Here is a 22,697-nt window from a genome sequence, read left to right on the forward strand (position 1 = left end):
GAACTAGAATTAGAAAACAGCAGTCTGTTTACTGGCTGTTATTTAACTTAAGTTAGTTGTAAATGATAATGTAAAAATAGCCACTGAGAACTGATGAGTTGCCCAAGACTTTTGCTCGTAAAGAGGGAATTGATTACAAACTTGGACTGCCTTTGAGCAGCCTGAGGGCAGCAATATCCCAGGAACATCAACTAAATTTTGGAGACTTGAAGCAAAGTGAAATTCACACCAGTTACTCCATCTATCATCATTCTATTATGCAGGAAGAACCGCACGTCTATGGGTCATCCAATAATGTTAGCAGACTTCTAGATGTTACCACTGCTAGGCTTAGGCTCGGCTACAAGTACCTCTGGGAGTTTGTAACATCTGCTGATGTAGATTTGACTAAATGTAAACTCTGTCAGCAGAACTATTCGCTTACTTTGCGTCATTATATAATGGAATGTGAAAAAATCGCGGAATTTAGAGATAACACCATCAATAGTGTCCAAGAAATGTGTAAGTACTTCATTCATAATGATGTGCTGCTCGAAATCTTAGCGAAGTATCCAAAATTTGCTTACTGTAGGTAATGCTGCACATGACTGTAAAGCTGCCGCCCAGTTGAGTGGGTGTGGAGTACATGACTGTAAAGCTGCCGCCCAGTTGGGTGGGTGTGGAGCACATGACTGTAAAGCTGCCGCCCAGTTGGGTGGGTGTGCAGCAAGACAGTAACTGTGTGACTCACCATAGATGTAAAGTGCCTTGTATAGTGACTGTTGTGAGCCTCTTGTTGATCACTTGTGACACAAAGATTATTGATGTGTGTATTTGTGTAGGTGATTAGATATGTATGTGTATGTATATATGTATACGTATATATATATGTACATGTATGTATGAGAGTGTGTACATGTATATATAGTATTAATAATTTTGTAACTAGCGTCACAAATTGTTATTTGCTTAGCTAAACGAACTAGAGGGTTCAGTTCCTGAACCGATTATGTGCCTCTGTAATCCTTTACACCACCGCCCACGGGATAGGTATGGGGTGCATAATAAAGAAAGAAATAGAATTGAATTGGTCTGATTAAGACTTTATGACCATGTAATCTATGTTTTGCTCCACTACTTACTGATTGAGTATGGGGTGCATAACAAATAATAGCCTCCTTCGGGGGTGTCTTGTTTCTAAACGTGTTAGTCTTAAATCCTTTAATCTCAAATCTTGCTACAATGTACCTCTTAATATATGTTATGTACTCTCGCAACCCAATGTACCTTCTTGTATATAAATAAATAGATTTCAACTGTAAGGGGGTATGGTTAAATAATTCTAATAATGGAAGCGCTAATTATATGAACAAGTGCCATGTATTTATTCAGACGAGAACAACAGCGAACACAAACCAGCGCATATACGAACCGAATGGTATGTATGTACAAACTTCTCAGTGAACGAAGTTGTTTCTAGCCTGGTATCCGAAATTGCAGTATACGACTTGACCAGTCCCCTGTGGAAGCTGTTAGTCTCTTTGAAGAAGTCATCTCGACAGGATCTTCCAGCTATAAAACTTTAGCACACATGGATCATCCTGGTACATCAAACGGTAAGTAATTACTAAACTGTACAAAGTTTTATGCTAGAACATTTGTTACAGAATTGTCCCTGTCAGGGACAATTCAGTCCCTGTCCCATGTGTACCCCATCACATGTGACGGAGTATGTGGGAATAATTTTGTTGACACTGTCCATTTTGTCAATTCTACAACAGCAGATAATACGAATTCCCAGAGATATTTGTAACTTGAGATACTTGGTTTGGTTTGGTTAAGTTGCGTTAGGTTAGGTTAGGATAGATTAGGACCTTTACTGAATATAATCTATAGTGTATAATTTCAGTCCTTGCACTGAATTTTCCTCGGACATTAAACTAATCCCCTGACATCCCACAATATCTCCTATATACCCGGCAATATCCTGTACTACTTTTTTGCTCTATGTATTTGTATAAAAATTTTCTTAGTGTAATAATTTCACACCTGTATACAATGCCATCTTACATATATTTTACATTTTATCCCAAACTTTACTCCCAACTGGAGATACATATATATTTTTTTCTTCCAATAATATAGTATTTGCTTGAAATTAACAGCCTGGTCAATCAGGCTGTTGGATGCAACTCCTCTCAGTTTTGTTATACGAGTTACAGCCTGGTTAATCACATCCAAAATTAAAGTTATTTCCAGATGCAGTCCTAAAATTTTTAACATTGCTATCACTAGTGTTAATGTAGATTATTTCATAATTTAAATAATATATTTAATTACTGTAGTACATTTGAACAACAATTTAACTTATAATTTTTGCAGCATAGGTGATTTGAATATAAGTATTTTATTAGAAATTATTTCCTTCAGGTCTTCAGGGAAAATTCATGAGGAGATGCACAAACTGCACACAATGTGTGCATGTCCGAAGCAATGTTTGCAAGTTCTGCCAGTGCGACTTCCGAAACAGTAGAGAATTAATGAAGAAAGAAGAGGAATCCTGTTTTCTACTTAAAGGCAAGAAGGCTTTAGAACGAAATACAGCAAGCCGGGTTCTACAAAGGATTGAAAATCAGGTATTGAAGTTTGTCTACATCTGTTGTACTCATTTGTATTCTTCTTATGCTGAACTTGCTTGATAAGGTATAGAATCAACATGAATAATACTGTACAGTACTTACATACTATTTGTTTATTTATTTATATACAAGATAGCACACTGGGATTATGAGAGTACATAGCATTGATGTTTTTACATTCTTGTAAAGTCACTAGCACACATAGCATTTTGGGCAGGTCCTTAATCTAACAGATAATTTTGAATAGGCAATTTAAAGCAAAATTGGAAAAAATTGGCTGTACATTGTAAGAAAGTTTTACAAAGATTACTATGTACATTAAAGTAAAATTTGAGGGTTATCAACATATAAATTGTAGCATAATTTGAGGAATATTTCAAGGTATAATATAGTAAGATATGCATTCAATATAACAATCATGATATAAGGTGATAGCAATGATTACAATGGAAAAGTTGTATGGTTTAGGCACATATATTCTGGCATTGGGTTTCATAAGATACAGTGCGAGTTTAATGCACTAGTTAGGAAACTATCAAGATAAAATTAGGTACTTTTTGGTTTTATTTTTTAAAATGGCAGAAGTTGGACAGTTTTTAAATTTGTTAGCGAGTGAGTTCCATAGACAAGGTCCCTTTATTTGCATAGAGTATTTACACAGAATAACTTTGACTCTGGGGATATCAAAGATATTTATTTCTGGTATTGTGATTCTATTATGGGTTCTATTGCACATGCCCAGCTATGCTTCAAACATTTATTTTGTTGCATTTTCCCATATAGTGTTATTGTTTAAATATTATTTGCTTTTCAGCTAATATATCTGCGTGGCTGTGAGTATGAATCAATCGTTATCTATTACAAAAAAAGGACCAGCACGGGTGACACATGGTATCCTACCAAAAAACACAATACAAGAAGAGGACAAGAAGATCTTCACCACTAACTTCTTTTTGTGTAAGTAGTTCACATAATATATAAATATATCACCACCTATTATTTTCTCTCATATATATATATATATATATATATATATATATATATATATATATATATATATATATATATATATATATATATATCTATATATCTATATATATATATATATATATATATATATATATATATATATATATATATATATATATATATATATATATAAAATGACAGTGTCAGACCATGGAGGAAAATTGAAACAGGAATTTCCTTAAGTACTTTCGTATATTAATACATCTTCAGAAGACTCCTTCTGAAGATGTATTAATATACGAAAGTACTTAAGGAAATTCCTGTTTCAATTTTCCTCCGTGGTCTGACACTGTCACATTTTTAATCACGTGTTTATTTTCGTGATATACACACACACATATAAATATATAAATATATAAATATATATATATATAATATATATATATATATATATATATATATATATATATATATATATATATATATATATATATATATATATATATATATATATATATATATAATTTCAATCCCAATTTCAATTTCAATTCAATTATCTCTGTCATTGATGTATATGGCAAAAAGTGTGTGGCCCAAAACAGCACTATGTCTTAACATAATGGGTCCAAGGGCCCATTAGGTCTCAACAGCATTAAGGGCCCTTTAGCAAACCAGTGTGCTGGGGCCCCTATGACACCCATGACGTCTTTGTATCATTTCAAGTTTGTACATGTACTTCTTAAGATATGGGCACCATACAACTGCTGCATATTCTAGCTTTGGTCTAAAAAAATCATGAACAATTTATTTATTATTTATCCATGAATGTATTTAAAAGCAATTCTAAAGTTCGAAAGTGTAGCACAACCTCCTGGCACAATGAGCTTTATGTGGTCCTCTTTATGGCTTTATGTAGACAATGAACATTATCGGTGCCAGAACTAAACCCTGTGGTACTCCACTCGTGACATTTCTCCAGTCCAATACATTGCCTCTGATTACTGCCCTCATTTTTCTATCAGTTTGAAATTTTTTAAATCCATGTTAGAAGCTTACCTGTCACCCCTCCAATATGCACCCCTCCAATTATATTTATTATAGTTAAATGAATTTAGTAAATTATTCAATATATTGTATTATAAGTGAATTGACACTAAACTATAAATGATACTAATAAGGTTTTAAAAATGAAAAACAGTAAAAATCTTTCATGTAAGATAAGGAAGTTGAAAAGTAAATTAACTGTAAACTAAATTATAAACTGTAGACATAATATAAAGTATTATAAGTAAAATACCTATAAACTACCAAATAATAAGGTGTAAGGAACCATTTCTATTGTTTGTCCTTTTTTACCTGTTTCCTCAGGTATTTTAAAATTCCCATTCCGTTGTTACTACACTTTTTTCCTGGCGTAGTTCCCTGTGGTTCAAATTTTACTACATGTACTTCTTGCTGCTTCTGAATGATTGCTAATGGTAGCCCTTGTTGCACCTGCAGAACTTTTTGTAAATGTTGCACCTGCGGAACTTTTTGTAAATGTTGCATTTGTTGCACCTGCGGAACTTTTTGTACTTGTTGCACTTGTTGCACTTCTTGCACCTGTGGAACTTTTTGTACTTGTTGCACTTCTTGCACCTGCGGAACTTTTTGTACTTGATGCACTTCTTTCACCTGCTGCACTTGTAGCTCGTCATGATTTTTTTCCAGGGCATTATCGCTATCACCTTCTGATCCTAATGTAAGTTTATCTGCATCAAGCTTCCTTGTGCGTGCTGGAAAAAAAATAAAGATTTATAAAAATACTGCATGTACGTACACAGTTAAAAAATTGCTCAAGGAGCTAAGTAAGAACAAAGCAGTTGGCCAAGTGTAACAGTAAAAATATTGGAAAAAAACAAGTAAAACTAAACTGGTAGAACACCGGGAGAAAAGCTTTATAATATCAGACCGTCAACATGGTTTTCGAAATGGAAGATCCTGTGTAACAAATTTAATCAGTTACTATGATCGAGCCGCAGAAATTTTACAGGAAAGAGATGGTTGCGTTGACTGCATCTATCTGGACCTAAAAAAGGCATTCAACAGAATTCCACATAAGAGTTTGTTCTGGAAACTGGAACATATTGGAGGGGTGACAGGTAAGCTTCTAACATGGATTAAAAAATTTCAAACTGATAGAAAATGAGGGCAGTAATCAGAGGCAATGTATTGGACTGGAGAAATGTCACGAGTGGAGTACCACAGGGTTTAGTTCTGGCACCGATAATGTTCATTGTCTACATAAAGCCACATAAAGAGGACCACATAAAGCTCATTGTGCCAGGAGGTTGTGCTACACTTTTGAACTTTAAAATTGCTTTTAAATACATTCATGGATAAATAATAAATAAATTGTTCATGATTTTTTTAGACCAAAGCTAGAATATGCAGCAGTTGTATGGTGCCCATATCTTAAGAAGTACATGTACAAACTTGAAATGATACAAAGACGTCATGGGTGTCATAGGGGCCCCAGCACACTGGTTTGCTAAAGGGCCCTTAATGCTGTTGAGACCTTATGGGCCCTTGGACCCATTATGTTAAGACATAGTGCTGTTTTGGGCCCCCACACTTTTTGCCATATACATCAATGACAGAGATAATTGAATTGAAATTGGGATTGAAATTATATATATATATATATATATATATATATATATATATATATATATTTATTTATTTATTTATTTATTTATTTATTTATTTATTTATTTATATGTGTGTGTGTATATCACGAAAATAAACACGTGATTAAAAATGTGACAGTGTCAGACCACGGAGGAAAGTTGAAACAGGAATTTCCTTAAGTACTTTCGTATATTAATACATCTTCAGAAGGAGTCTTCTGAAGATGTATTAATATACGAAAGTACTTAAGGAAATTCCTGTTTCAATTTTCCTCCATGGTCTGACACTGTCATTATATATATATATATGAGAGAAAATAATAGGTGGTGATATATTTATATATTATGTGAACTACTTACACAAAAAGAAGTTAGTGGTGAAGATCTTCTTGTCCTCTTCATGTATTGTGTTTTTTGATAGCGATAATGCCCTGGAAAAAAATCATGACGAGCTACAAGTGCAGCAGGTGCAAGAAGTGCATCAAGTACAAAAAGTTCCGCAGGTGCAAGAAGTGCAACAAGTATAAAAAGTTCCGCAGGTGCAAGAAGTGCAACAAGTACAAAAAGTTCCGCAGGTGCAACAAATGCAACATTTACAAAAAGTTCCGTAGGTGCAACATTTACAAAAAGTTCTGCAGGTGCAACAAGGGCTACCATTAGCAATCATTCAGAAGCAGCAAGAAGTACATGTAGTAAAATTTGAACCACAGGGAACTACACCAGGAAAACAGTGTAGTAACAACGGAATGGGAATTTTAAAATACCTGAGGAAACAGGTAAAAAAGGACAAACAATAGAAATGGTTCCTTACACCTTATTATTTGGTAGTTTATAGGTATTTTACTTATAATACTTTATATTATGTCTACAGTTTATAATTTAGTTTACAGTTAATTTACTTTTCAACTTCCTTATCTTACATGAAGGATTTTTACTGTTTTTCATTTTTAAAACGTTATTAGTATCATTTATAGTTTAGTGTCAATTCACTTATAATACAATATATTGAATAATTTACTAAATTCATTTAACTATAATAAATATTAATAAACATTTTTACCCCAGGATAAGTTTCAGTCACCCTACCCTAAAAATTAATGTTTCTTTATTACTAATCTTGTGAGAGGTAGCTTATTGTGCAGCCCATACTCATTCTGTGAGTGTTAGTTTATTGTGCACCCCATAGTCATCATGTCACCCAAGCCTGCTGCAGCTGCACCTGAGGGGTGGTGTAGGGAACCATTAGTATACTATTATGATTTGAGAGAGAGAATGCTCTGTGGACAGAGCATCAATATGGCTTAAGGCATTGAGCTTTGCCTCAAGATGAAGCTTGGGCTGATCTCTGATTTGCTTCTTGGGAGTCTTCATTTACGTGCACCCCATACTCAACCACTTTGTAGTAATTTATTGTGCAACCCATACTCATCCTGTTACCAGTAGTTTGTGCAACCCATACTTATCCTGTGATCCCTATCCCTCTACTTCAAGTCCCTCAAGGGGCGCACGAATTCAGTTTGGCATACTGCATTCTGCCTTCCCATCCCTAGCTACTGACCCATCACAATATTTTATATTATTTTATTTTATTTTATTTATATATATACAAGAAGGTACATTGGGTTTGTGAGAATACATTGAATAGTACAGTATTTACAATCTTGTAAAGCCACTAGTACGCGCAGCGTTTCGGGCAGGTCCTTAATCTAACAAATAATTTTAAGTAGGTAATTTCTATCAGAATTGATAAATGATAACAAATACATTGCAAGAGAAAAATGAGATGAGAAAGCTTAGCAAGTATATTAAAGCACATTGTTATATTAAAGCTCTGATTGATTACACTGACAGCTTGATTGGTAATTTAAACAAGATTAATAGACACCATACAGCAGATTGACAGCACATATAAGACAGCAATGATCACAATGGTAAAGATGTTCAGATTGGGTATATAAAGATTGGGAGACTGGGTAGCAATAGATACAGATAAACAAGATTAATAAACACCATACAGCAGATTGGCAGCACATATAAGACAGCAATGATCACAACGGTAAAGATGTTCAAATTGGGAACATAAAGGTTGGGAGATTGGGTAGCAATAGATACAGTGCAATTTTAAGGCAAAAGGTGAAAAACTATGAAGATGAAATTAGGTACTTTTTAGTATTGATTTTGAATGATGTAAAAAGTTGGACAGCTGTTCAATTCAATAGGGAGTGAGTTCCATAAACTGGGTCCCTTTATTTGCATAGAGTGTTTACACAGATTAAGTTTAACTCTGGGGATATCAAAGAGATATTTATTTTTGGTGTGGTGATAATGGGTCCTATTACATCTGTCCAGGAAAAATTTCAGAGCAGGATTTGCATTTAAGAACAGGGTTTTGTAAATGTAGTTGACACAAGAGAATTTATGGAGTGAGATTATGTTTAGCATGTTTAGAGAGTTAAACAAGGGGGCTGAGTGTTGTCTGAAAGCAGAATTTGATATTATTCTGATAGCAGATTTTTGCTGGGTGATGATGGACTTGAGGTGGTTTGCAGTGATTGAACCCCATGCACAGATACCATAGTTGAGATAGGGATAGATTAGTGTATAATATAGAGAGATGAGAGCAGAGTTAGGTACATAATATCTGATTTTGGAGAGTATACCAACTGTTTTAGAGACTTTCTTAGTTATGTGGGTACTGAAGTTGAGTCTCTTGTCTAGGAATAGGCCAAGAAACTTTCCATCATTGTTATTGCTAATTTTTTTTGAGATATATACAAGAGTTGTTACATTCTTGTACAGCCACTAGTACGCGTAGCGTTTCGGGCAGGTCCCTGGAATACGATCCCCTGCCGCGAAGAATCGTTTTTTCATCCAAGTACACATTTTACTGTTGCGTTAAACAGAGGCTACAGTTAAGGAATTGCGCCCAGTAAATCCTCCCCGGCCAGGATACGAACCCATGACATAGCGCTCGCGGAACGCCAGGCGAGTGTCTTACCACTACACCATGGAGACTGCAATGTAATGTAATGTAATGTTTACATTGTCTATCTGAAGCTGAATTGCATTTGTAGATTTGCTTCCAAATAAGATGTAGTAGGTCTTTTCTATGTTAAGTGTTAGTTTGTTGGTTGACATCCATAAGTGGACTTTTTTTAGTTCATTATTAACAACATTATTTAGTGTATGTGGGTTGGGGTTGGAGTAGATGAGGGTAGTATCATCAGCAAACAAGATAGGTTTCAGAATGTTAAGAACATATACATCCTGCCTTCCCATCCCTAGCTACTGACCCATCACAATATACATCCTGCCTTCCCATCCCTAGCTACTGACCCATCACAATATACATCCTGCCTTCCCATCCCTAGCTACTGACCCATCACAATATACATGTAGAGTGTTCTCTGTAGGCAATTTTCTAATTATACAATCATATGTTGCCCTCAGCTCTCCTATTTCATACATACTTTTTTTCTTTTGCAAGGGAGTAATTACTACATCTACATTACAATCCTCCCATGGTGGTGTGAATTTTCTCTTGGGCACAGCAATACACTCTGTAATAACATCATACTTAATAACATTAGAACATAAGGTATTCATATATACTCTTTTCTTCATCATACATTGTTCATTACTTCCCACCTTTTGAACCGAGAGGATTAATTCATTAGCTCCCCCACCTCTCATTAATCTAATGGCAGAAGCTACATTTATCTCTGCAATTCTATCCCCAATACTCTGCAGATTCAACTCCATCCTCATTTTATACAATACAATACAATACAATACAATTTTATTTAGGTAAGGTACATACATACAATAAATATTTACAAGGATTGTTTAACTTATAGGTATAGCTAGTACATACAATGCCTAAAGCCACTATTACGCAAAGCGTTTCGGGCATGATAAACTTAAATGACAAGCTTAATACTAATTGAGCATAATGAGTAGAATGAAAACAAGAAATGAAAACATAGATGAAAAAGCAGCACAAATACAATTATGTCGACAAACAGCGCTCTTTAAAGAAAAAAACAGACATTGGTTGACAATAGAAGGGTAAGGTAGGTTACAGGGAATTTATTAGGTATAGCTTCGCTTTTAACTTAAACTGGTTGAGAGAGGTACAGTCTTTAACATGGTTGGGAAGGTCATTCCACATTCTGGGCCCCTTGATTTGTAGAGCATTTCTAGTTTGATTAAGTCGTACTCTAGGAATATCAAAACTGTATTTATTTCTGGTGTGATGCTCATGGGTTCTGATACAACCTTCTATGAAGCTTTTGAGATCAGGATTGGCATTATAGTTTAGCGTTTTATATATGTATAATACACATGAGAGAATGTGCAGTGACTTAATGTCTAACATATTCAGAGATTTAAGTAGGGGTACCGAGTGATGTCTGGGGCCAGAAATGGATATTGTCCTAATAGCAGCTTTGTGTTGAGTAATTAGAGGACGTAAGTGATTTTGGGTAGTAGAGCCCCAAGCACAAATACCATAGTTGAGATATGGATAGATAAGGGAGTAATAGAGAGTCACCAGGGCAGGGCGTGGTACATAATATCTGATCTTAGAAAGAATGCCCACAGTTTTTGAAACTTTTTTTGATATGTTTAGAATGTGTCCCTGGAAATTAAGCTTGTGGTCAATGAGAATGCCAAGGAATTTGCCATCTAATTTGTTACAAATTTGGGTATTGTTTATTTTGAGATTTATTTGATTAGAGGATTTATTGCCAAACAGAATATAAAAGGTTTTGTCAATGTTAAGGGTGAGTTTGTTGGCAGTTAGCCACAGATGGACTTTATTTAGCTCAGTATTTACTGTGGCATTTAGAGCAAGGGGATCAGGACTGGAGTAAATGAAGGTTGTGTCGTCAGCAAATAGAATTGGTTTGAGGTGTTGGGAGGCATTTGGGAGGTCATTAATGTAGATGAGAAAGAGGAGAGGGCCAAGTATGCTGCCCTGGGGAACACCAATGTTGATGGGTAGGGTGGGAGAAATTGTGTTATTCACAGAAACATATTGGAGCCTGTCAGTAAGGTAGGATTTGAGGTATTGTAGGGAGTGTCCTCTGACTCCATAATGATGTAATTTAAGAAGAAGGTTTTGGTGGTTGACAGTGTCAAAAGCTTTACGCAGGTCCACAAACAACCCAACAGAGAACTCATTTTTATCAAGAGCTGTATGAATCGAGCATTTCATAGCATTTCATCTCAATCATAGCATTTCTTGGGCATCCTAAGATAATTCTCATGGCTTCATTTTGTACCTGCTCCAACTTGTCCATCCTACCTTTACCAAAACAAGAAATAACAGGTGCAGCATAATCAATAAGGGATCTTACAGTACTCGAGTATATCATTCGTAGCACAGGGACTCCCACTCCCTTTCCACAGCATGCCAAGGCCTTCAGAGGTTGTAATCTCTTCCGACATTGACCCAACAGACTGTTCATCTCAGCTTCCAAACTCTCATGGGTATATCCAACATATATGCCAAAATATTTATATATATTAACTCTCTCTATGTTTTTACCATTTATTTTCAATATAATGGGCCTCCGACTTCTACATTCAAACTTAGTTTTGTCTTCATTAACCACCAGTCCCATATGGTGACAGGTTTCCGAACTTATCCACCACTAGTTTGTAAAGCCACTGGTTTGCCTTGTAAAGCAAACTAGTGGCTTTAAAAGATTGTAAACACATCATGTTATGTACTTTCATAAACCCAATGTAACTTATTGAATATATATATAAATAAATAAATAAATAGTTTCTTGTGTAATCCATACTCATCCTGTGTGGTATTTCATGTGTACTCCATATTCATCATCAAGAAGTGTATTCTACCAGCATGGTAATATAAATTAAGAAAAAAGACTTCATTTTATTACGGACCCATAATCAAAATAAGAGCCATCACTAATTATCATGACAAACGGCCTATATAGGCTCCACTTCCGCCTTCGACAAGCAGCCGCCGGATGTGTGTTGTTTATTGCGCACTCCGGCACCCCAGCCCTGGGAAGGGGGCATTGAAATGCGGACATGTGCGCTCGCAAAACTGAAATGTTTATACTCTTTTTCGGTCTGCTGACCTTAATTAATTTTGGTATCAATTTGTTCGCAAGGAAATGCTCTAGAGGAATAACTTTTGAGTTAATCTCTAGAGGAGAAACGTGTGTGTGTGTACTCACCTAGTATACCTTATGTGTGTACTCACGTTGCAAACTTTGTGTGTTTGTACTCTCATAGTTTTCCTTGTGCGTGTGTACTCAAGTAGTATACCTTGTGTGTATGTGTACTCACCTACTATATCTTGTGTGTGTGTGTATTGACCTAGTATATCTTTTTTCTGGGTGTACTAACCTAGTATACGTTGAGTGTGTGTGTATACTCACCTGGTCTTACCTAGAATATCTTGTGTGTGAGTACTCAACTAGTACTCACCTAGTATACCTTGTGTGTGTTTACTCACCTAGAATACCTTGTGTGTGTGTATTCACCTAGTATATCTTGTGTGTGTGTGTACTCACCTAGTATATGTTGCGTGTGTGTGTATACTCACCTAGACTATCTTGTGTGTGTATACTCACCTAGTCTCACCTAGAATATCTTGTGTGTGAGTACTCAACTAGTACTCACCTAGTATACCTTGTGTGTGTTTACTCACCTAGTATACCTTGTGTGTGTGTATTCACCTAGTATATCTTGTGTGTGTGTGTACTCACCTAGTATATGTTGCGTGTGTGTGTATACTCACCTAGACTATCTTGTGTGTGTATGTTCACCTAGTCTCACCTAGAATATCTTGGGTGTGAGTACTCAACTAGTACTCACCTAGTATACCTTGTGTGTGTTTACTCACCTAGTATACCTTGTGTGTGTGTATTCACCTAGTATATCTTGTGTGTGTGTACTCACCTAGTATATGTTGCGTGTGTGTGTATACTCACCTAGAATATCTTGTGTGTGAGTACTCAACTAGTACTCACCTAGTATACTTTGTGTGTGTGTATTCACCTAGTATATCTTGTGTGTGTGTACTCACCTAGTATATGTTGCGTGTGTGTGTATACTCACCTAGACTATCTTGTGTGTGTATACTCACCTAGTCTCACCTAGAATATCTTGTGTGTGAGTACTCAACTAGTACTCACCTAGTATACCTTGTGTGTGTGTATTCACCTAGTATATATTGTGTGTGTGTGTGTACTCACCTAGTATATGTTGCGTGTGTGTGTATACTCACCTAGACTATCTTGTGTGTGTATACTCACCTAGAATATCTTGTGTGTGAGTACTCAACTAGTACTCACCTAGTATACCTTGTGTGTGTTTACTCACCTAGTATACCTTGTGTGTGTGTATTCACCTAGTATATCTTGTGTGTGTGTGTGTACTCACCTAGTATATGTTGCATGTGTGTATACTCACCTAGACTATCTTGTGTGTGTATACTCACCTAGAATATCTTGTGTGTGAGTACTCAACTAGTACTCACCTAGTATACCTTGTGTGTGTTTACTCACCTAGTATACCTTGTGTGTGTGTATTCACCTAGTATATCTTGTGTGTGTGTGTACTCACCTAGTATATGTTGCGTGTGTGTGTGTATACTCACCTAGACTATCTTGTGTGTGTATACTCACCTAGTCTCACCTAGAATATCTTGTGTGTGAGTACTCAACTAGTACTCACCTAGTATACCTTGTGTGTGTTTACTCACCTAGTATACCTTGTGTGTGTGTATTCACCTAGTATATCTTGTGTGTGTGTACTCACCTAGTATATGTTGCGTGTGTGTGTATACTCACCTAGAATATCTTGTGTGTGAGTACTCAACTAGTACTCACCTAGTATACTTTGTGTGTGTGTATTCACCTAGTATATCTTGTGTGTGTGTACTCACCTAGTATATGTTGCGTGTGTGTGTATACTCACCTAGACTATCTTGTGTGTGTATACTCACCTAGTCTCACCTAGAATATCTTGTGTGTGAGTACTCAACTAGTACTCACCTAGTATACCTTGTGTGTGTGTATTCACCTAGTATATATTGTGTGTGTGTGTGTACTCACCTAGTATATGTTGCGTGTGTGTGTATACTCACCTAGACTATCTTGTGTGTGTATACTCACCTAGAATATCTTGTGTGTGAGTACTCAACTAGTACTCACCTAGTATACCTTGTGTGTGTTTACTCACCTAGTATACCTTGTGTGTGTGTATTCACCTAGTATATCTTGTGTGTGTGTGTGTACTCACCTAGTATATGTTGCATGTGTGTATACTCACCTAGACTATCTTGTGTGTGTATACTCACCTAGAATATCTTGTGTGTGAGTACTCAACTAGTACTCACCTAGTATACCTTGTGTGTGTTTACTCACCTAGTATACCTTGTGTGTGTGTATTCACCTAGTATATCTTGTGTGTGTGTGTACTCACCTAGTATATGTTGCGTGTGTGTGTGTATACTCACCTAGACTATCTTGTGTGTGTATACTCACCTAGTCTCACCTAGAATATCTTGTGTGTGAGTACTCAACTAGTACTCACCTAGTATACCTTGTGTGTGTTTACTCACCTAGTATACCTTGTGTGTGTGTATTCACCTAGTATATCTTGTGTGTGTGTGTACTCACCTAGTATATGTTGCGTGTGTGTGTATACTCACCTAGAATATCTTGTGTGTGAGTACTCAACTAGTACTCACCTAGTATACTTTGTGTGTGTGTATTCACCTAGTATATCTTGTGTGTGTGTACTCACCTAGTATATGTTGCGTGTGTGTGTATACTCACCTAGACTATCTTGTGTGTGTATACTCACCTAGTCTCACCTAGAATATCTTGTGTGTGAGTACTCAACTAGTACTCACCTAGTATACCTTGTGTGTGTGTATTCACCTAGTATATCTTATGTGTGTGTGTACTCACCTAGTATATGTTGCGTGTGTGTGTATACTCACCTAGACTATCTTGTGTGTGTATACTCACCTAGTCTCACCTAGAATATCTTGTGTGTGAGTACTCAACTAGTACTCACCTAGTATACCTTGTGTGTGTTTACTCACCTAGTATACCTTGTGTGTGTGTATTCACCTAGTATATCTTGTGTGTGTGTGTGTACTCACCTAGTATATGTTGCGTGTGTGTATACTCACCTAGACTATCTTGTGTGTGTATACTCACCTAGAATATCTTGTGTGTGAGTACTCAACTAGTACTCACCTAGTATACCTTGTGTGTGTTTACTCACCTAGTATACCTTGTGTGTGTGTATTCACCTAGTATATCTTGTGTGTGTGTGTACTCACCTAGTATATGTTGCGTGTGTGTGTGTATACTCACCTAGACTATCTTGTGTGTGTATACTCACCTAGTCTCACCTAGAATATCTTGTGTGTGAGTACTCAACTAGTACTCACCTAGTATACCTTGTGTGTGTTTACTCACCTAGTATACCTTGTGTGTGTGTATTCACCTAGTATATCTTGTGTGTGTGTGTACTCACCTAGTATATGTTGCGTGTGTGTGTATACTCACCTAGAATATCTTGTGTGTGAGTACTCAACTAGTACTCACCTAGTATACTTTGTGTGTGTGTATTCACCTAGTATATCTTGTGTGTGTGTACTCACCTAGTATATGTTGCGTGTGTGTGTATACTCACCTAGACTATCTTGTGTGTGTATACTCACCTAGTCTCACCTAGAATATCTTGTGTGTGAGTACTCAACTAGTACTCACCTAGTATACCTTGTGTGTGTGTATTCACCTAGTATATCTTATGTGTGTGTGTACTCACCTAGTATATGTTGCGTGTGTGTGTATACTCACCTAGACTATCTTGTGTGTGTATACTCACCTAGTCTCACCTAGAATATCTTGTGTGTGAGTACTCAACTAGTACTCACCTAGTATACCTTGTGTGTGTTTACTCACCTAGTATACCTTGTGTGTGTGTGTATTCACCTAGTATATCTTGTGTGTGTGTGTGTACTCACCTAGTATATGTTGCGTGTGTGTATACTCACCTAGACTATCTTGTGTGTGTATACTCACCTAGAATATCTTGTGTGTGAGTACTCAACTAGTACTCACCTAGTATACCTTGTGTGTGTGTACGATCATATGTGGCAATCTTCCAAGAAAAGGAGTTGGAAATGAAACGGTATAATCAGATCCTTTTATACAACACATTGAGAAAGAATAAACGTTAAGTGTGGTATCAGTAAGATTTACACACTAGTCCACACTTGCGTGGTGTACAATGTGTGTGTGTACAATGTAAGTGGAGGCAGAGTAGGAGGGAGGGAAATGTAGTTGGTGGACCTGTGGTCAGAGTGGCTCCTGAGGTAGGGTGTCAAATTTCAATGTTTATGGCAGGGTAAGGGAATGGTCGTCGGTGGTCTTGTGATTCAATATTTTCTGGTTGTCGCTAATTAAGTTACACTTTTTCAGGTCTATACAGTGGATAGTTGATTTTCATTAATGAATTTGTTATACATGTATTATACATTTGTTCTACATACATATTGAGATTATAGAGTAAAAATAACTGCAAACTACTTGAACTAACTTTTAAATGCCAGTACAATGGCCAGTCCTCATATGTACCTAGTAATCCTTATTTCTTTATTGTGTATTATTCTAATCTGCTTTTGTGTCAAAATTTCTTCAATGTACCTGTAAACATTTTTTGTCAAATTTTTTGTTAATTTATCTAAAATTTTCTGTTAGTTTAAGGACTTGCCCGAAACGCTATGCGTGCTAGTGGCTTTACAAGAATGTAAATTCAACTTCATTTCTATATTCTCTGTTAACCCCAATGTATATATTTCTTGTATATAAATAAATAAATACAGTATTCTCTGTGGTTATAGTGTCAGTTGGGGGTTAATGGGCCAGGCCGAGCTTGCCTGTGCCCCACAAATATCACCCTTATAGCTGACTAGTTGGTATAACGGCTTTTCCCAAACCTCTCTCTCGCCAGAATTATACTGGCATGTGAGTATCTTTGGCAGTTGATGAATCCTAAATATCTGTCATTCTGTCATTTTCATTTATAATATATAAGGTTTCTACATCTGTAGTCAAGGGAGGAGGGCGGGTGTTTCGAGCGGAGCGTGCCGGAGCTGTGAAGGACTGAGGACGGAAATCCTGTAGCGTTTGCTTAAATGTGCGCCCCCCCCCCCCCCCCCACGGCGCGCTGCGTAAATGTTTTTCCTCCTCAGAATTCCCCCGCTAATTTTAAAATAAGCAGCGGCCATTAATGTTATATATACATGTACACATCCTCATACACGCTTCGATTAATAAATCCCAGTGCCCTATTCGCCTTATTACGAACATTCATGCATTAAATCTTTTGTTTTAAATTCTTACTAATCATAACTCCCAGATCCCTTTCGCAATCCGACTTCGCAATCTCAACACCATCTAGCTCGTATCTTGTAACTCTATCATCATTACCTAGCCTCAGAACTTTACATTTATCAGCATTAAACTGCATTTGCCAATCCTTTGACCATTTCAAAACCCTATCTAGATCAACTTGAAGTGATAGTGAGTCCTCCTCCAAATTAATTTCCCTACCGATTTTCGTATCATTGGCAAATTTGCAAATGTTGCTACTCAAACCTGAATCTAAATCATTTATATATATTATAAATAACAGAGGTCCCAGGACAGAGCCCTGAGGTACTCCACTAACAACATTATCCCACTCTGACTTAACCCCATTTATACTCTCTGTTTCCTTTGGAATAGCCATGCCCTAATCCAAGTTAATATAGCACCCCCAATACCATGAGCTTCTATTTTTTTAATTAGTCTTTCATGTGGCACTGTATCAAAAGCTTTGCTAAAGTCAAGGTACACAACATCACAATCCTTACCACTATCAACTGCCTCAACTATGCTAGAATAAAAAGTTAGCAAATTTGTTAAACATGAACGGCCATTTGTAAAACCATGTTGCGACTCATTTATTAATTTATGTTTTTCAAGATGGAGACGAATTGTATTTGCAATTATTGATTCAAGTAACTTTCCCACAATAGACCTTAGGCTAATTGGCCGATAGTTTGACGCAAGTGATCTATCTCCTTTCTTAAAAATTGGTACCACATTAGCTACCTTCCATGACTCTGGCACTCTGCCTGACTCTATTGATTTATTAAATATGGTAGACAGTGGCTCGGAAAGCTCCTCTTTGCATTCTTTAAGCACCCTGGCAAACACTTCTTCCGGCCCTGGGGATTTGTTTGGTTTTAGTTTTTCTAATTGTTTAATTACATCCTCCCTGGTAACTGCTAAACTAGTCAACCTGTCCTCATCCCCACCCACATAGACTTGTTCGGCTGAAGGCATATTGTTAAGTTCTTCTTTAGTAAATACAGATATAAAATATTTGTTAAAAATACTACTCATCTCCTTGTCATTATCCGTTATTTGACCTGTCTCAGATTTTAATGGACCTATCCTTTCCCTAGTCTTAGTTCGATATAACTGAAAAAACCATTTAGGATTTGACTTTGCTTGCTCTGCTATGCGATCTTCATAGTTTCTTTTTGCTCTCCTAATCTCTTTTTTAACATTTCTAACCAGTTGTATGAATTCCTGTTCAAAACTGACTGCCCCATTCTTAATCCTTTTGTACCAAGCTCTCTTTTTACCTATAAGGTTCTTTAAATTATTTGTTATCCACTTTGGGTCATTAGTATTCAATTTATATGGTATACTACGTTCCTGTGCTTTGTTTAGAATATTCTTAAATAAGTTATATATTAAATCCACATCGAAATCCCCTTTTCCGTCACCTGTCGCTGGGTTCATGTCTCGCTCTAAGACCGGCCCACACCCTATACCCTAGACTTTCCAATCTATTTGACCCAAAAAAATTCTTAGGCTATTAAATTCAGCTTTTCGAAAATCTGGCACTTTAACAGAATTTTCTCCTACAGGTCTATTCCATTCTATGCTAAATCTGATTACTTTGTGATCACTGTTCCCTAGCTCACTCCCTATTTCGATGTCATTAATTTGTGTTTCCCTGTTAGTTAACACTAAATCTAAAATATTATTTTCCCGCGTTGGTTCCTTAATGTGTTGCGTAAGAAAGCAATCGTCAATTAATTCTAGAAAATCTTCTGCTTCACTATTCCCTGTTTTGTTCACCCAGTTTATTCCACTAAAATTAAAGTCACCCATGACAAAAATACTGTTAGATCTAGATGCTCTAGATATTTCATCCCATAGATGCTTTGTTTCCATTCTGTCTAAATTTGGTGGCCTATATATAACTCCTATTATAATATTATTTGCTTTTTCGTTTAATTCTATCCAAATAGTTTCTGTGTGTGGCTCAGTTTTAATTCCCTCTTTGAGACTACATTTCAAATTGTCCCTAACATATATGGATACTCCCCCTCCTCATCTAATATATCTATCTGTGTGAAATAGTTTAAATCCATTTATTTGATATTCAGCTAATAGTTCTCTATTTTCTACATTCATCCACGTTTCGGTAAGTGCAATAATATCTATTTTTTCTGTGCAGACAAGAGCATTTAATTCATTTATTTTATTTCTTAGACTTCTACTGTTAATGTAATATACCCTAAGTGAATTGTTATTTTGAGGCCCTTTTCTTTCCCTGATCATTTTGCCAATTCTTTTCTCCCACGAACACATACTTTTATTACCTCCTTCCTCAAAATCAATTCCCATACCACTATCTATTAACAGTTTAAACCCAAACAAACACCTCTAACCACTGGTTCCAACGAGTTCGCAACAGCAACAACCCCAGCCCTCGATAGATGCACCCCATCACGAGTATACATTTCATTTCTTCCATAGAAGTGTTCCCAGTTGTCTATGAAAGATATTGCATTTGATTTGCAATATCTTTCCAGCCGGCAATTGACACCAAGTGCCCTCGACATCCATTCATTTCCCACTCCCTTTCTTGGAAGAATGCCACATATGATCGGGATTCCTCCCTTGCTCCTAACTAATTCAATGGCTGTCCTGAATCTCTGTATTAGTTCCTCACTCCTAACTCGCCCAACATCATTACCCCCTGCACTAATACAAATGATGGGTTTGTTCCCATTTCCCGTCATAATATCATTCATGTTTCCAACAATATCACCAATTCCAGCTCCCGGATAGCAAACCCTTAATCTGTTCCCCCTATCTCTGGCACAAAACGTTCTGTCTAAATACCTCACCTGGGAATCTCCCACAACCAAAATTCGCTTCGGTACCTCCTTAACTTTCTGAGCAGCCTGAGGGGCCTGCGCTCCGCCGCTCCTCGCTGATTTTCGTTCCGAGTGAACTGCAGGCGCACCACAGCACTCATCCTCCAACACGGCAAATGAATTTGCTGTCCTTAGGGCGTCTGTAGGCGGCCTTGTCAAGGTCTTCTTAAGACCCCTGTCCTTCACGACTCTCCACGATGAGGTCCCGTCAACACTGGTCTCCTTCGTTTCCTCCCAAAGTCTCAGCCGCCGTACCTCCTCCCGCAGGGAATCCATCTCTGCTCTCAGAGCTCCAACCAGACTCAAATCAGACTTGGTGCTATGGCGGTATGCTCACTCACAAGATGAGTGGCGCTGCCCAATAAACTCGCCCCTCGGGGCAAAATTTAAAAATTTAGGAACAGGTAATGAAACTGAGGATAGGGGGCAGACAGATTCACAACAAACGACAAGGAAGCGTGCGAGGAACTCAATAAGAAATTCCAGGAAATTTCACATTAGAGCAAAGAGAAGTTCCAGAGATAAGTTTAGTTTAGTTAATTTATTATGCACCCATACCCATCTTGTGGGTGGTAGTGGAAAGGGTTACAGAGGCACATAATGGGCTCAGGGACTGAACCCCACAATTCATTTAGCTAAGCAAGTTACAATCTTGATGAGCTAGTTACAAAATTCAATATAAGTCGTCACATCAACAATGGGTTCGAGATCGACCACAAGTACAGTTTCTTACTTAAGCAACTGACATGTGTGGAGAGCTAGTGTCACAGTTGATATGTTTGTCCTGCACACCGCCCCCCCCCCCCCATCCAGTGGGCAGCGGTGTGCAGGACAAACTATCAGCAGATGCACTGTGCCTGCCACTGCTGGTATAATAAATCACTGGTAACAGGTGAGCTGCCAAAAATTTGGAAGACGGCTAATGTGGTTCCGATATACAATAAGGCATAGAAGATATAGACAGGAGGCACTGAACTACAGGCCAGTGTCCCTAACTTGCATGCCATGCAAGTCGATGGTGAAGATTGTGAGAATAAAGCCAGTGGAACATCTGGAGCGAAAGAACTTTGTAACACAGCATCAACATGGGTTCAGGGATGGCAAGTCCTGCCTCACAGGGCTAATTGAATTCTGCGATCAGGCAAGAAAGAGAGGGGTGGGCAGACTGCATATTTTTGGATTGCCAGAAAGCCTTTGACACGGTACCACACAAGAGGCTAGTGAAAAAGCTGGAGATGCAGACTGGAGTGAAAGGGAAGGTACTCCGTTGGATAAGGCAGTACCTAAGCAACAGAAGACAACGAGTCAATGTGAGGGGTGAGGTCTCGGAGTGGCGGGGAATCACCAGTGGAGTCCTGCAAGGTTCAGTCCTTGGACCTATACTGTTTCTGATATATGTAAATGATCTCTCAGAGGGTATAGACTCGTTCCTCTCAATGTTTGCTGATGATGTATTGAGCTCGGTTTCACTCTCTCCACAAACAAGACAAAAGCAAACTCTCATCACAAGAGAGAAAATGAAGCACTACAAATTAATGGTGTAACACTTGAATGGGTTGACTACTATCGGTACCTTGGCGTCACTGTCGGCTCTAACAAGGGGAAGAAAGAGGAGCGCGCTCAACCAGCTCATATATAGGAACATGCAAAAGTCGACTCAGGGCACTGAAAGCTATGACCTGGAATGGACATGGAGCTTCTATTGCCGTGCTAAAAATGATGTACACAGCCTATGTGCGCTCCGTCATACTATGCCGCACCAGTTCTGTGCACCTACTCCCAAAGCGATATGAAAAGGCTTGAAAGCATTCAAAATGAAGCCATGACAATCATTCTTGGAGTCCCAAGAACTGCCAAAACGTCTAATCTACAAGAGGAGTTGTCCCTCCACAGTGTCACAAGCAGAATTAAGGAACTGAATGCTAAGCTTGCAATTAGGATAGCCAAAGATCCCCATTACAATGATATTGCCAAGAAAAACCTGAGTTCTGTGCTGCTAGCAGGAGGAAACAGGAGAAGCAAAAAATGGCATCACAGATCAGTCTGCTACCTTGAAGAACTTCACCTGCTTGAGCAAGCCCGTGAGCTCCTGCCTGTAGAGAGGTTACCTCCCTGGGAGGATGACTCATGCAAGATTATCATCAATGA

At 37.5% G+C, this 22,697-nt stretch overlaps 1 protein-coding gene across 11 annotated transcripts in view; it reads left to right on the forward strand.

Moving 5' to 3' along the window:
• The window catches only part of LOC138373308 (uncharacterized), a 56,474-nt gene that overhangs the window by 11,781 nt on the left and 21,996 nt on the right, over window positions 1-22,697 (forward strand). For 7 of the 11 annotated variants that reach the window (XR_011231149.1, XR_011231152.1, XR_011231150.1 and 4 more), the window contains 3 exons: window positions 1,480-1,595; window positions 2,410-2,615; window positions 3,433-3,575. Coding sequence is in view for 5 of the 11 variants with exons in the window: in XM_069339515.1 (XP_069195616.1) it covers window positions 1,480-1,595; window positions 2,410-2,615; window positions 3,433-3,564 (454 nt within the window). In the remaining 6 variants the exon portion in view is untranslated. Of the gene's footprint in view, window positions 1-1,371; window positions 1,596-2,409; window positions 2,616-3,432; window positions 3,576-22,697 lie in introns of all 11 variants that reach the window. The other 4 variants (XR_011231159.1, XR_011231148.1, XR_011231153.1 and 1 more) reach the window with 2 other exon arrangements.

This window comes from Procambarus clarkii, chromosome 5, assembly GCF_040958095.1.
Source record: "Procambarus clarkii isolate CNS0578487 chromosome 5, FALCON_Pclarkii_2.0, whole genome shotgun sequence".
Taxonomy (NCBI): domain Eukaryota; kingdom Metazoa; phylum Arthropoda; class Malacostraca; order Decapoda; family Cambaridae; genus Procambarus; species Procambarus clarkii.